The 12,947-nt window shown below is 48.4% G+C and overlaps 1 protein-coding gene across 2 annotated transcripts in view; it reads right to left on the reverse strand.

Moving 5' to 3' along the window:
- Positions 1-12,947, reverse strand: part of Fam107a (family with sequence similarity 107 member A) — a 243,880-nt gene that overhangs the window by 12,322 nt on the left and 218,611 nt on the right. The window contains exon 1 of one of the 2 annotated variants that reach the window (XM_051206688.1): positions 1,324-1,372. The exons of the other annotated variant lie outside the window; for it this stretch is intronic. Within the exon in view, the coding sequence (XP_051062645.1) occupies positions 1,324-1,357 (34 nt within the window). The 5' untranslated portion in view covers positions 1,358-1,372. Of the gene's footprint in view, positions 1-1,323; positions 1,373-12,947 lie in introns of those variants that run through there. 2 annotated transcript variants of the gene reach the window in all.

Consider the following 12,947-nt stretch of genomic DNA (forward strand, 5'->3'; position numbering starts at 1 on the left):
GCAACCTCAGGCCAACCTTCTTGAAGCTGCCTGTCAATCTGGACGAGGAGACCCCACACTGGCTTCCTCAACTCTTTGTCTTAGTCCCCTGGGGGCTTTCTGGGCAGTGAGAAGAAGTGTCGGGCTTGAAGGGTGGCCCATACCAGGTCCTCTGCAACGTTAGGGATTGTGCTATGCTGTTGAGCAGGAACCAGCATGAGCAGACCTCTCATACTGCTGTCCCTGTGGTGTGATGCCAGCCCGTTCCACCTGAGAGCTGGCTCAGGAGAAGTCACAGCAGGAGTTACCAACCTTTGAGCTAAAAGAGCCACCAGGATCCAAGCCGCCTAGAAACCTATGTGCAAGGGACAGCCTCAAATTTAGAAACCATCCTCCTTATGGCAGCGTATAGTGACATGCAATCCCCTAAGGCCTGATTTCTCTAGTCTCAGACTGGCCTTGTACCACATGATGCTAAAGCCAAGTTCATCAGCAAGGTGGGTAATACCATTACCCTGCACTCACAGTACAGGCTGAGTACTGTGCTACACATCTAGCCCTGGATCCCTTGAACTCCCAACAAGCTGAGAAGGTGGGTGACCTCTTCTTAGGAGCAAGTCACCAAGCCTCAGAGATGTCATCTGATTTCCCTAGATAGCCAGTGAATAAAGGAACCAGAGCTTGAGCTGAGTTCTAGGCCCAAACCCAAGTTCTGTGTTCTTCTCATTGCATATAGAAGCTAGACTTTTGCCTATCTGTTGATTATTTAGTGACCCTACACACCCCTATTGTTTAATAGTGGATCTAGGAGAGGCTGTAACAGATATACAATTCCTCTCAGTATTTAGAAACAAAAGATCAACCAGGCTGCAGAGCTGTAACTGAGAGCCCATTCAATCCCTGTCCCCCACCCCCACTTCATAACCCTGTATCATTCACCCCAGTGAGGCAGAGCCCAGGTACCTAAATTCCAAGGCTCAGTTGCCAGGACAGCTTGCTCTGGTGCTCCCCGGTCACTCTCCTTGCCTCCAGCTTCTCCCAGAACACAGCCTGACAGCGTGAGGCAGAACAGACCAGTCTTGGAGCAGTGTTTGGGCTGAGAGCTCCTTTGCAACTGTTCTCAGACTAGGGAGCCCTAAGTGGGTCCAGGGCTGAGGCAGCCACCCCCAAAGGGCGGGCATTAAACTCCCTGAGATGGGAGGCAGTTTTGCATTCCTGTTTATTCTGATATCAATAAAAAGGAACTGTTGCTATAGAAACTGTTATTTCACTTGGTGAGTGGCCATGTCCACGACTCAGAACACCATGTCCAAGCCACCCTGATTGAGAGGCACTAATAAATACCTGTTTTGTCAGATTGGTGAGGAGTAAGAATCATGCCAAGCTTTGTTCTGAGCAGCTTCTAGCTGCTGTGGAGGAATTTCCTTTTTTTGTAAGGGAGGAGAGTCCAGCACTTCCTTCAAGGAACGGGAAACCACTCTTCCTGCTGCAGCAAGGAATTCTTTCAAACATGGCTCTTGGGGCAGTAGCAGGGAGAGAACTGTACCTTGAGTCAGTTCTTGGCTATCTTCTAGGCACTGGTGTAAGTAATGTGATGACATGAAGTTGTCATTTACAAATGAGTTGAGCTACATTGAACACACTTGTTAGTGGTTTGAAAAATCCATGCATACTGGGTGGTGGAGGCGCACACCTTTAATCCCAGCACTTGGGAGGCAAAGGCAGGCAGATCTCTGAGTTTGAGGCCAGCCTGGTCTGCAGAGCAAGTCCCACGACAGCCAGACTAAACAGAGAAATCCAGTCTCTAAAAAACCAAAACAAAGCAACAAAATGCATAGACTTAGCTTCATACCTGGGACGTCACAGAAGAAGCAACGGCATATAGGCAGAAGGGCAGCTGATGGGGTCTATACGTGGACCTGATCTGAGCCCAACTCTTTCCATGCTTTGGCTTCTGTGCCTGGGTGATAACCAAAGTGAGATGGTATCCACAAGTGCATCCTATGGAGAGGACTGTCATGTGCCAAGGGCCCCAACATACATATTTGTCCCTGGCTACAATGAGACTGTATGCAAATAAAAGCTGAGGACATGGGTATGACCCCAGAGCAAATCCATGTGCTCATAGACCAGAGGCCTTCCCTTTACCTCTGTAGCTTCTGCTTGAGCCCTGGGCGGGTCCCTGTTTTGGGCATTATCTTGTGCTCCCCAGTGAGGAGGCCAGCACCTGTCAGTGAAGTAGGCCTTCATTCCAGTTCACTTTCTCATGAACTTTGCTTATCCAGGAGGAGTGAGGACCAGGGCACACATCATGGGTTCTTTTGGGTTCTTTTTGGTCAGAGGATCTGTTCATTTAGCCAACATCTACTGAGTACTCCATTCCTGGTATGACCTAAGTGGACATATGATGGGAAGGAAACATATTGTCCCTGTCCTTAGGGAATCCACTCTCTCTCTCTCTCTCTCTCTCTCTCTCTCTCTCTCTCTCTCTCTCTCGGAGAGAGCATGCAGATAAGGAGGCACACAAGAAAACATCAATCAGTGATGCATGGCAGAGTGAAGGAAGGACAGTGATGGAAAGCTTGGGAAGGGTGGGCATGGCAGAGGCTGACTTACAAGACATTGGCCATTGTTTATGTGGGAGAGGTTTCCAGAGTGAGGGCAGCTACTGTCAGTGCTCTAAAGTGAGAGTGAGCTGGGAATGGTGGAAGGCGACCAGAAGGGCTGCAGTCAGGAAGGAGGGAGATGGTGGAAGGGCCTGGAAAAGGGAGGCGTGGGAGGGTATTCCAAGAGCTCTGAACCACAGAAACTTAAGAGTTGCACATTCTCAGGCATGAGACAGTGTTCTGGAAACAATGTGCAGTCCTCTGTGTTTATTGCACCCAAGTTCTGCCTTTCTGGAAATTCCTGGAATGGTAGCCTCCCCCAGTTTCCCACCCTGGCTGCTTCATTTCACTCAGGTCTCCTAGTCAAACAGGGCAACAGAAGTCTTGTCAAGGACTGGGGGTGTAGTTCAGTTGTAAAATGCTCGCCTAGAATGCAGGAAGTCTTAGGGTCTGTCTCCAGCACTGACTAAAACTGGGTGTGGTAGCTCATACTTGTGATCCCAGAACTGGGGAGGTAGAGGCAGAAAGATCAGCAGTTCAAGACCATTCTCACCTACATAGCCAGTTCAAGGCCAGTCTGTCCCACAGGAGACTTGTCAACTATTATTGCTACCCCCTTTTCATCTTATTCTCCAGAGAAGGAACTGGGTGTTTCTTAAGGGATTTCAGTGACCCAATCAGAGCCAACCCTAGTGCCTTCTGATAACTGAGGATCTAAAGGCCATAGGGAAGACTGTGACAGCTTCTGCTTATATCAGCCACTGTTCCTACTGTTAACTCCCTTCTCTAGAAAGTTCTGGATGAGGGATGGCCAAAGACAGTTGGGCAAGAAGCCTCAGGGAAGCTGTTATTTCCTCTGTGTGATCAGAACTCTCTGTGCAGTGACATCTAAGGCTTTTATCCCAGCTTAACTTGGTGCAGACCCAGCATGCACACACACTAGGTTGGCAGCTCAACAGCAGGTGACTTCCCTTATTGTCATGATTTCTGTCCCAATACTGAGATGCTTGCTATGGATTAGACATGAAGTATTCCCCAACAAAAGCCAAAGTGCTGAAGACATACTCTTCAGATGTACAGTTGAGAGGCAACTAGGTCATGATGACCTTACCTTCATCAATAGATCAGTCACTGGTAGATTCACAGTTGAATAGGCTGTCAGAAGGTGGGGACTACTTAGAAGAAGGAAGTAGGTCTCTGGGATGGGGTGACTTTGGGTACATCTTATCCCTGTCCCCTACCCCTGGACATCATAAGGTAAGCAGTGGTCTTCCATCATGTTTCTGCTTGTTATGATCTTAAAAGCAATAAATTGAAGCAGGTGACCATGATTGCAATCACTGAGACCATGAACTAGGTTAAATTTTTTTCTCCTTTTACAATAATTTTCTTGGATATTGTGTCATTGTATTTAAAATCATGCTCAAAAAACTATAGCTGACCTGAAGATATCCAAAGCACTGATCTGTCTTGTGTGAGCGCTCATAACACTGCCCAGGAGATGGGCAGTCAGAGGCACCACTGTTCAAACCACAGCCGTCAATAGAAGATATCGCAACACCTTATGATGGGTGTAGTCAACCAGCACATCAACCTGTAAAGGATGACCCAAACTATAGGGGGAAGCCACACCTAGTATGACCTCCCCCCTTCCTTAAGAAAAAAGTACACACATAGAGAACCCATTTCTGTGTAAACAAGCTTGTCAGCAAAGGTCAGTCCTGGGGAATAAATCTCAACTGTCATTGCTAGGTATCACTGGATGTGAAAAAGAGAAGGCTAGGGACATGCTCATAGATTGCTGTATCAGAACTTTTGATGGGACCTAGATAAGGAAGTGGTGTGTGTGTGTGTGTGTGTGTGTGTGTGTGTTTCTGTGACTCAAAAGTTGGACCTTGGGAATGCTAGATATGTGATCTATCACTGAGGTCCTTGCCTGGCCCAGGGATATGGATTTAGCATACTCCCCTTGGGGAATCCTCTGTATTAAAGTTTAAGAACTACTGTCTGATACAATGCAGTTATAAGCCCGTGTCTTTTGTTACTGTTCTGTAATGTTTGTGGCTTAAAATTGAGCAAACCTATCGATGCATTTGTCAGAGAAAAGCAGTAAGGATGCCAAAGTATGGGGGAAGCCATCTCTTCCAAGCAGCTGCCCTGAGAGTCAGTTTGGAATCCTGTATGAGTCATATTTATTTGTCTTGAATATGAATCTAGCAGGAGATTGTTCCAGAAATCTTCAGGGTTCAAGATAGAGCTGCTGCCTCTCTGCTCTCTGCTTTTCCTCTGCTCTGAAGGAAGAGCTTCAGAAGGCAGTGGGCAGAATGCTTACCCATCCCCACAGTAGAGCCCAAAGGAGACTGCCAAGCTCCCTGCCGTGCCCCCTCCCCCAGTCTCCTGGGAGCATGGGAGGAAAGGCACTGAAGACCATGAGAGGCACCTCGCTGAGGGAGGGGGCATTTCTTGCTATAGTGCAGGAAAAACCTCCACAAACAGCTTTCCTTTTAGTTAGCTTAGTTTTCCTCAGATCAGTAGCACGGAAGGCAATTCAAACTGGCCCACAAATGTCAGAGAAGTTTCCATAGCAACTTGAAACTTCTTTCTTGACCCTGTGTTTTGGAGTCTCAGTCTCCAAAGAAGCCCACAAAATAGTTCCAGGATCAAACTGGCCACCTCTCTGGCCACTCCAAACACGTTCTGCTGAAAGGACGGGGCGGGGTGGGGAAGGGGGGCGGGGCGGGGCGGGGCGGAGAAGCTTGCTGGGAGTACAGCTTGTCAGGAGGCTTACAGAGAGATTGTAAACCGGGGAAGAGCTGCCTTTCCAAGTCTGAACTGGGAAACATTTACCCCGGGGAAGGGACTTGAAGCGTGAAGACAGGAAGTGGGGCAGGGCAGCAAGAACCAAGAGTTCTTTCTCCAAAAGCTGGCTCTTAACCCATTGCCATTGGCACGGTGAATTTGGTCTCTAAGAGCGATCTTGCCCCTATTTTATTTTCCTTGCAGCGAGACAAACCAGGATATATTCTCTTGTTCCCGCTCTTTCCCCTGCCTTCCATGTGTGTGTATGTGTGTGATTGGCAGATCATAGTAAGCCATTTGATTTCAGAAAGCCCATGGATGCCTGGGGGAGGGAGGAGACGAAGGAAAGCAGCATTCCTAGAAGAATTTAATTCAGATAAACAATGTTTTTTTTTTTCTTTTTTCAATCACATCCATTTTATCTTTGGAGCTACTTGCATTAAACTCTTCTTTGTTGGGTTCAAGTTGCACCAGGGTTCAGTTTTTTTTTTTTTTTTTTAAATGTAATGTTCTCTGGCAATAGTAGTGGAATGGAAGTTTTACTGCCCCCTGGTGGCTAAGAAGGAGTACAGACCTGGGGTGGTACCCGCTTATTCAGGATGCTGAGGAAGCCTTCCTTCCCAGGGCAGAAGTAATACATGCCTGGAAGACTTTTTATGGAGGGACAATAGCTTACCAGGTATGACTGAGCATGAGTTAAATCACAGAGTGAGTTCTTCCAGTAAGGGGACTATGAGTATCTGTGCCAACCCAGGCACCAACCCTGGATCAACTGCTGCTGTACAGCTAGGAGACCTTCAACATGCCTTCCTCATCTCTAAACTTGGGCAGCTCTTCTGATGAATGGAGGACATTGGCATGGAATGCTCAGCCCCAGAGCTGGGCCACCTGCCTAAGTGATGCTATTATCTCAATACCTCATGTAACAGCATTAAAGTTCCCACTGAAGTGAAAAAGCTGGAAATTCATTATGAAACAAATGCACAGGTAAACTAGAAGGCAACATCCCTAAGTGTAACTGGTGCATGTTTGTAGTTAGTAGAATTATGGGGTAAGTTCTGCGCTCTTGATCTATGGATGCATGCATCACTATATGGCAGAGATGGGAACAATTGTCATACTTTGTCTAAATCAGTGATTCTCAAACTCCCTAATGCTGCAGCCCTTTAATACATTTTCTCATATTGTGGTGACCCCAACCATAAAATTATTTCAGTGCTACTTCACAACTGTAATTTTGCTAGTTATAAATTGTAATGTAAATATCTGATATGTGGCCCCTGTGAAAAGATCCTTGGAACCCCAAATGGGTGGAGACCCACAGGTCTTGAACCACGGATCTAATCATACTTTGGAGAGGTAGCTGTGAGTTTGAAAGTGTTTTCTGCCTCTGAGGAGGATGGTTAGTGGGTCCTTACAGAGCTGTGAAGGTGGAATGAAACAACATTGATGTTTCTGGTGCTTACTCTACCAGTAAGCACCAGTCCTCAGGGAGGCCTCTGTCTCCTTCCTGGCTTGTGTGTTGCACCCAGGAGTTCTGACTTGTCTGCTGTGTAGATGCACCAAAAGTTGAGAAAGGCAGTTCGCAACTAGAGAGAACGCGAGGTCTTTCGGGTTAGGGGACATTGCTGCCAGCTTTAGGAGAACCGACACCTCAACGGGGAACTTGAAATCTGATTCTTGATTGGGGGTTGCTGGTTTTATGCGGGTGGGGTTGAGACCCTCCCCCAGGAAGCCACTATTGATTCTGAAACCTTGGCCAGTTATTGTCTGGGGACTTAAGGGAACCCTTGTTCAAATGTTCACAACCAGTAACTAGGCTGCAATATCTCAGGAGGCAGGGGAGGGGTTGGGGTGGGGGTGAGGGGATGGGGGTCAGCAATACTGATCCCCAAGCTCTAGGTGGGCCCGGGCGGAGCCACTACAGCAAAATGCTCTGGCCTGCTGACTGGGTCTGCAGGTGGACCCTAGCTGAGACCCCCTCCTTGCAGAAGGCAGAGGGCCAGAGAGCCAAATCCATTGATATTTTTGAATCACTTTTACCATTCCCCAAACCCTCTCCCTGAGTTCAGCTTCAGAAGGAAACGTCCTCAGCCCTCATCAAGGGTATTTTCTCCCTCTTTCCTAGATCCCAATGTTTTCCCAAATTATTTTTATGCTGGTCATATATTCGTTTATTTTATTATTTGAATAAAAGGCATTTAAAGTTTCCCGAGTAGAAAATAGTGCTTATCCATACGTAAGCAAACTAAAACGTTAGAGATGAACACCTGCCATCCAACCTCATCCACCAAATCCAAAAGGTCTCCATATGTCTCCTCCCCAGTTTTTTGTACGCCCACATTTAGCAAATGCTTTCTGAGCTGCCTGGCCCATGCTGTTCCCTCATCATGGGCAACCGTGGTGGCCAAGGCTCAGGACTTTCTTTCTCCGTGGGATTCCTGCTTTGCTGTCAGACCTACCCTCCACCCTGACTGCCTGCTGCATGCTCTTGGGAACACTGCCAGGTACGTGCATGCTCTTGTGTTTCCACACCCAGGATGAGGGCAATGGATGGAAGAAAAAAAAAATGAGAAAAAAGAAAAGGAAGGACAGAGCAAGGAGTGATGGAGAAACCTCGAAGCTTTGAGATGATGGGAAGGAAGAAACTCGGGCACCAAGAAAGGAAGGACCCGGTCCCTGCGGTCTGCAGAGGATGGTCCCGGTGGTGGCGCGGTTCCCACTTACCCGACCTGAGCAGCATCGCCCGGTACAGCCCAGTGGCTTCGGCAGGCACCTTGCCCCACTCGCCCAGCTTCTGCGTCATGCCTTGAGCTGAGTGTCCCAACTGCAAAGCCTGGACTGGGGGCCTGAGCAGTGTCTCAGTGATAGTGACACGCCCCGCTGCTCCACCCGCCCAGGGATCTGGTTACCTAGGCTTCTGAGACACTGCGGTGGTGTAAGAGGGCTAGGGGCACAGGCAGTCTCTGTGCCCGGAGCAGACAGGATGCAGCAGGAGTCTGGACACCCTTGCAGCATCACATGGAGCACGGCCGGTTTCTTTCCAGCCTGGCCTCTTGCCCACCTGGCCCAGTTATTGGCCGCTGGCCTCTGTGAAGGCTGCAAGCAGGTATGGGATTTGGAAGCGCCATTCCTGGGAGCCATTCCAGCCAGGCTGAAGAGAAGTTCAGGGTCCTCATCTGAGATGAGTGGAGAGCCATAGTCCTTCGCCCACAAAGTTATTAAGGTGAGGCTTGGCAGGTGTACACGAGAAGTGTAAGGGCCTGGCAGTTCTGAGCAAATACTACGCACCCGTACTTTTGACTCATGGTCTGAAGATGTTGCTCAGTTGTAGAGTGCTTGAATGAAGCGCAGGGTTCAAGATGCAGCACGGCATAAAACCCGGAATTGTGGCACACATCTAATCCTAGAGTTTAGGGAGCAGAGGTAAGAGGATCAGGAGTTCAAGGTCATCTTCAGCTACCTAGCTAGTTTGAGACCAGACTGGGCTATGTGAGCGGTGTCTCAAAACATAAGCAAGTAAACAAACACACGGCAAAGATTCAAGAAGTATGGGAGAGGTAGTGTCTTTGCTGGTGTTGAGGGAAGCCGAAGGGGAAAGTTGGTAGGACGCCACAAGAATGATTTCTCTGGCTCTCTGGTGTCCCTTAAACAGCCAGAGAAGAGGGGGGGGGTGCAACACCCACCAGGCAGATGTGGAATATGCAGATGTCCACAGCTTTGGTTACCTGCTCTGCCCACACTGGACTACATCGAATGTAAAACAAGAGAGTATAAATTATGCACTCTGAGTTCTAGTTCATTTAGTCTTTACAAAGTTGGGTATCTTAGCACTCTGATTTTACAAAGCAGAGAAAATGGAAGCCCAGAGAGGCCAATCTACTGCTCTGAAGTCACTCAGCATGGAGCTAGAACACAAATTCAGATGGTCTGATTCTTCTCCACTGTCTCTGTTATTGAAGTCACTCTTCAAGGCAGTACTAAAGGCTGAGTCTAACCTCCAGTGTAGAGACGAAGTCACCGAGACTTGGCAGGTGAAGTGACTTGGCCATGCTTACACACTTATAATTCAGCCAGTTTGGATCCATGAAATTTGTATCTGAAACCATGAGCACTGTCTAGGGCATTGGATGGTTCCAGGCTGTGCCTGTGTGGGCCAAGAAATGATAGTTGTTGGGGCTTTGGCTTCACCACCACAGCCCCCTTCACCTCTGCATGCTCTCTGCTGTCCTGCCTTCCTTCTTGCTCATCTCCTGGCTATAATCTCTTCAGTTGGCCCATAGTCACTCTCCAGGCCCGGCGTTTGTACCAGAGGCTGTGGTGTTCTGCTGTTCAGACACCGTTCAGCATCCCAGGGTACTTCACACATCTTGCTGGATCTCAAGGTGACCCTGACCTTCAGGAGCCTCACTGATTGGCCTGGTGGAGTATGTTTGCCATCAGCACCCAGCTGTCAGCACCAGGCATGACTTTACTGTCATAGCCTTTCTTCAGAGGACGGAACGATAGCCAGCTTATAGTTTGTCTCTTTGGACTCACTCAGTGGCTCACTGATCCCCCTGTGCATCTGTCCTTCTGAGAGACTAGGAGTATAGATTGGCTCAAGGGACTTGTCTACGATCACTTCACTGGTCAGTAGCAGAGCTGGGATCTAGATGGCCCTATAACTTACCTCTATGGGTAGAGCAAGCCACTTACTGAGTAGAGAGGGATTGAGGACAGGGTAGCTGAGGCATATGCATTTGGTGAGTGTGGAAAGATGACTCTGGCTACGCCTTGGTAAACTGCAGGTGGCCCAGACTCACCTAGTTCATTTAGTTTATGCATTTCATTTTCACCATGGGATCTGGCTCGAGGAGAATATTCTGTCAACAGAAAGAAAGAGGGAGTGAGGAGGTGATGGCTTTGTCTGGGAAGGTAAAGGGTGAAGATATTTTCATAAAATCACTGAGCTGTGGGCAGGGGACATGACTCAGATTGTAAAGTTCTTACTACATAAGTATGTAGACCTGAGTTTGGATTCCCAGAACCCATGTAACCCTGGGTGTACTGACATACACTGGAGACAGATTTGTAAGTGTTTCTAGCCAGCCAGTCTAGTTGAGTCAGTGAGTTCTAGGTTCAGTGAAATCCCTGAGATAGCCCAGCTGGTAAAGATGCTTGTAGCCAAGGCTAATTACCTAAGTTTGATCCCTGGGATCACATGGGTCCTATTGATTGCCATCTGCTCTCTACAAACATGCTATGGCATGCATACCCTCCCACGAATAAATGAAAGTGTAATCAAATGTATGTAGATGAGTGTAAGTGCCATAGTAGGTTTCTTGCAATGAGCAAACAGATTTGATATATATTTTTGCTAACTGAAGTTCATACTTTACTCGTAGTTCTGTAGTCTTTAGTGAATGCCCTTCTCAGTCCCAAGACCCGCTTCAGGATACTATCTATATGTAGTGTTGTCCCCTAGGCCCCCCTTGGCTGTGGCTTTCACAGTTTTGAAAGTTACTGGAGACCCATGTTCTCCTGCGCTTACACACTGGGTAGTTACACAGACAAATCAAGAGAAGCCTGCCTGCTCCTAATGTGGCAGTGCTAGAGTAGATAGGAGGGGCCAGGATCCCCAGGGGCCTCCCATTTTGAGTATTGCCACCAAGGAGGACAGAGAAGAGGGACAGTGTTTGGGGAATGGTCAGGCTGCTTTTTTGTCTGCCTTCACAAAAGGATTGAGGGCACAAGTAACGTCATCCGTGGAAGGAAATAGAAAAAGAACCTGCTCCAGAGAGTTAGAAGGACACCCAACCAAGCCCTTCTCCAGTGTCTCCCCACATAGAGCTGGGAAGCAGGCTGGGGTTCACATGCAGCCTTAGCATTACCGAGACAGTGCAGCTCCCAGGCCTGAGTTTACAAAGTGCCCTAGCATACCTGCCAAACTTTTAGAATGGAGGGCCTGTCAGGGATAGGGCTAAGCTGTACCCCATGGAGCAAGGTTGCAAGGGTTGGGGTGCCCCTTTACTGAGTGGGCTCTGCACTCACAGGCACTGACTAAGCAGGGTGGCTCAGAAATGCCACCTGGGTCTTTGCTGATGCAGTCATGGCAACTCATTGCCTTCTATCAGGGCTGTGCCGGTTAATGCAGCCATTAACCATTGGCAGATTGGTGGGTGGCAGTTCCAGCCGTGACGGGCAGAGGCAGCACTTTCACCTGCCATGAAAAATATCCGAACGCTGCTGACCACAGCTCTGACTTGGCTGAACGAGGATGTTTTCGTCTCTCCTGTACCTCCCGAGGCCACCACCTGCTTCCTTCCCTTGCTCTGAGGACCGAGAATCTCTAGGGGCTCATGGCTGCCGACCTTAACGATCCTTTCCTCTGAAGTCCCCCTTTTCCATTCTGCCACATTATGTTTCCTGAGAGTCTAATGACTCAGCATGTCAATGTTAAAGGTATCAGACACACACCCAGAATACATCCCTATAGACTTGCCCCTCAGCAAGGGACACTTAGGGAAGGAACTCTTGGTTTATCCTTTCTTGTCTTGTCTCTTTTGTAACATGGCCTCACCATGGAGCCCTGGCTAGCCTGGAATTTCTTGGTTGAACTCAGAGAGCTCCACTTGCCTCTGCTTCTGAGTGCCGAGACTAAAAGTGGGTATCACTACATTCAGCATGTTACTTGCTTTTAAATATTTAAAAACAGAGGTTCTGCATGCATACACAGAGAAGTTAGTTTTGGGCACCAGCTCAGTGAACTTTTGTGTATGCTCACGTATAACCACTTCCAGGATTGGGGTGTAAAGCTGCGCCTTCTGGGCAACACTGTCTGTCTGCTCCAGGGCGTACGGCTCAGCTTTGCACACAGATATGGATAGGGCTGGGTCTGGGCAATCAGAAGGTAGAGTGCTTGCCTAGAATGCAGAGTTTGATCTCCAGCACCGCATGAACTTGGCTTAGTGCATGCCTGTGATCCCTGCACTCAGGAGGCAGAGGCTGGAGGATCAGGTCACTAAGGTCATCCTCAAGGCCAGCCCTGGCCACAGGAGTCCCTATCTTAAGCACTGCCTGCTGTTTCAGTTGGCTTCTTTCTGTCACAGTCTGAATGTGTAGTCGCATTTCTGCTCCATTCCTCTCTGCTGCTGAGTGGCTTCTAGTTTATTGGGTAACTGCTTTGTGGCTTTTGGACAGTACTCAAAATATCTGTGAATGTCCTTCTCTGGTGGGTAACTGAGTGCTCTCATTGGTCAGGCAGACACCTGGCTGTGGAACTGCTGGCCCTCAAGGAGGACAGACACTGCCAAGGGCAATTGTAGTCATTTATGGGCTGTGCTCCGACATCTCCACTACATAAATGTTTTTATTCTTTGTTTTTACATTTGAGCATATGTCTGTGCATAAAGTGCTGGATTGCTGGTGAAAGGGAGGTTGTCCTACTTTCCTTTTCTGTTACTGTGATAAAATACTCTGACAAAAGCAACCCAGGGGAGGAAGGATTGTTTCAGATCATGCTTCTGCAATATAGTATCCACAGCAGGGAGGTTGCACTGGCAGTAGCTGGGGAGAGCTGGT

Source organism: Phodopus roborovskii, unplaced genomic scaffold (genome assembly GCF_943737965.1).
Source record: "Phodopus roborovskii unplaced genomic scaffold, PHOROB, whole genome shotgun sequence".
Taxonomy (NCBI): Eukaryota; Metazoa; Chordata; class Mammalia; order Rodentia; family Cricetidae; genus Phodopus; species Phodopus roborovskii.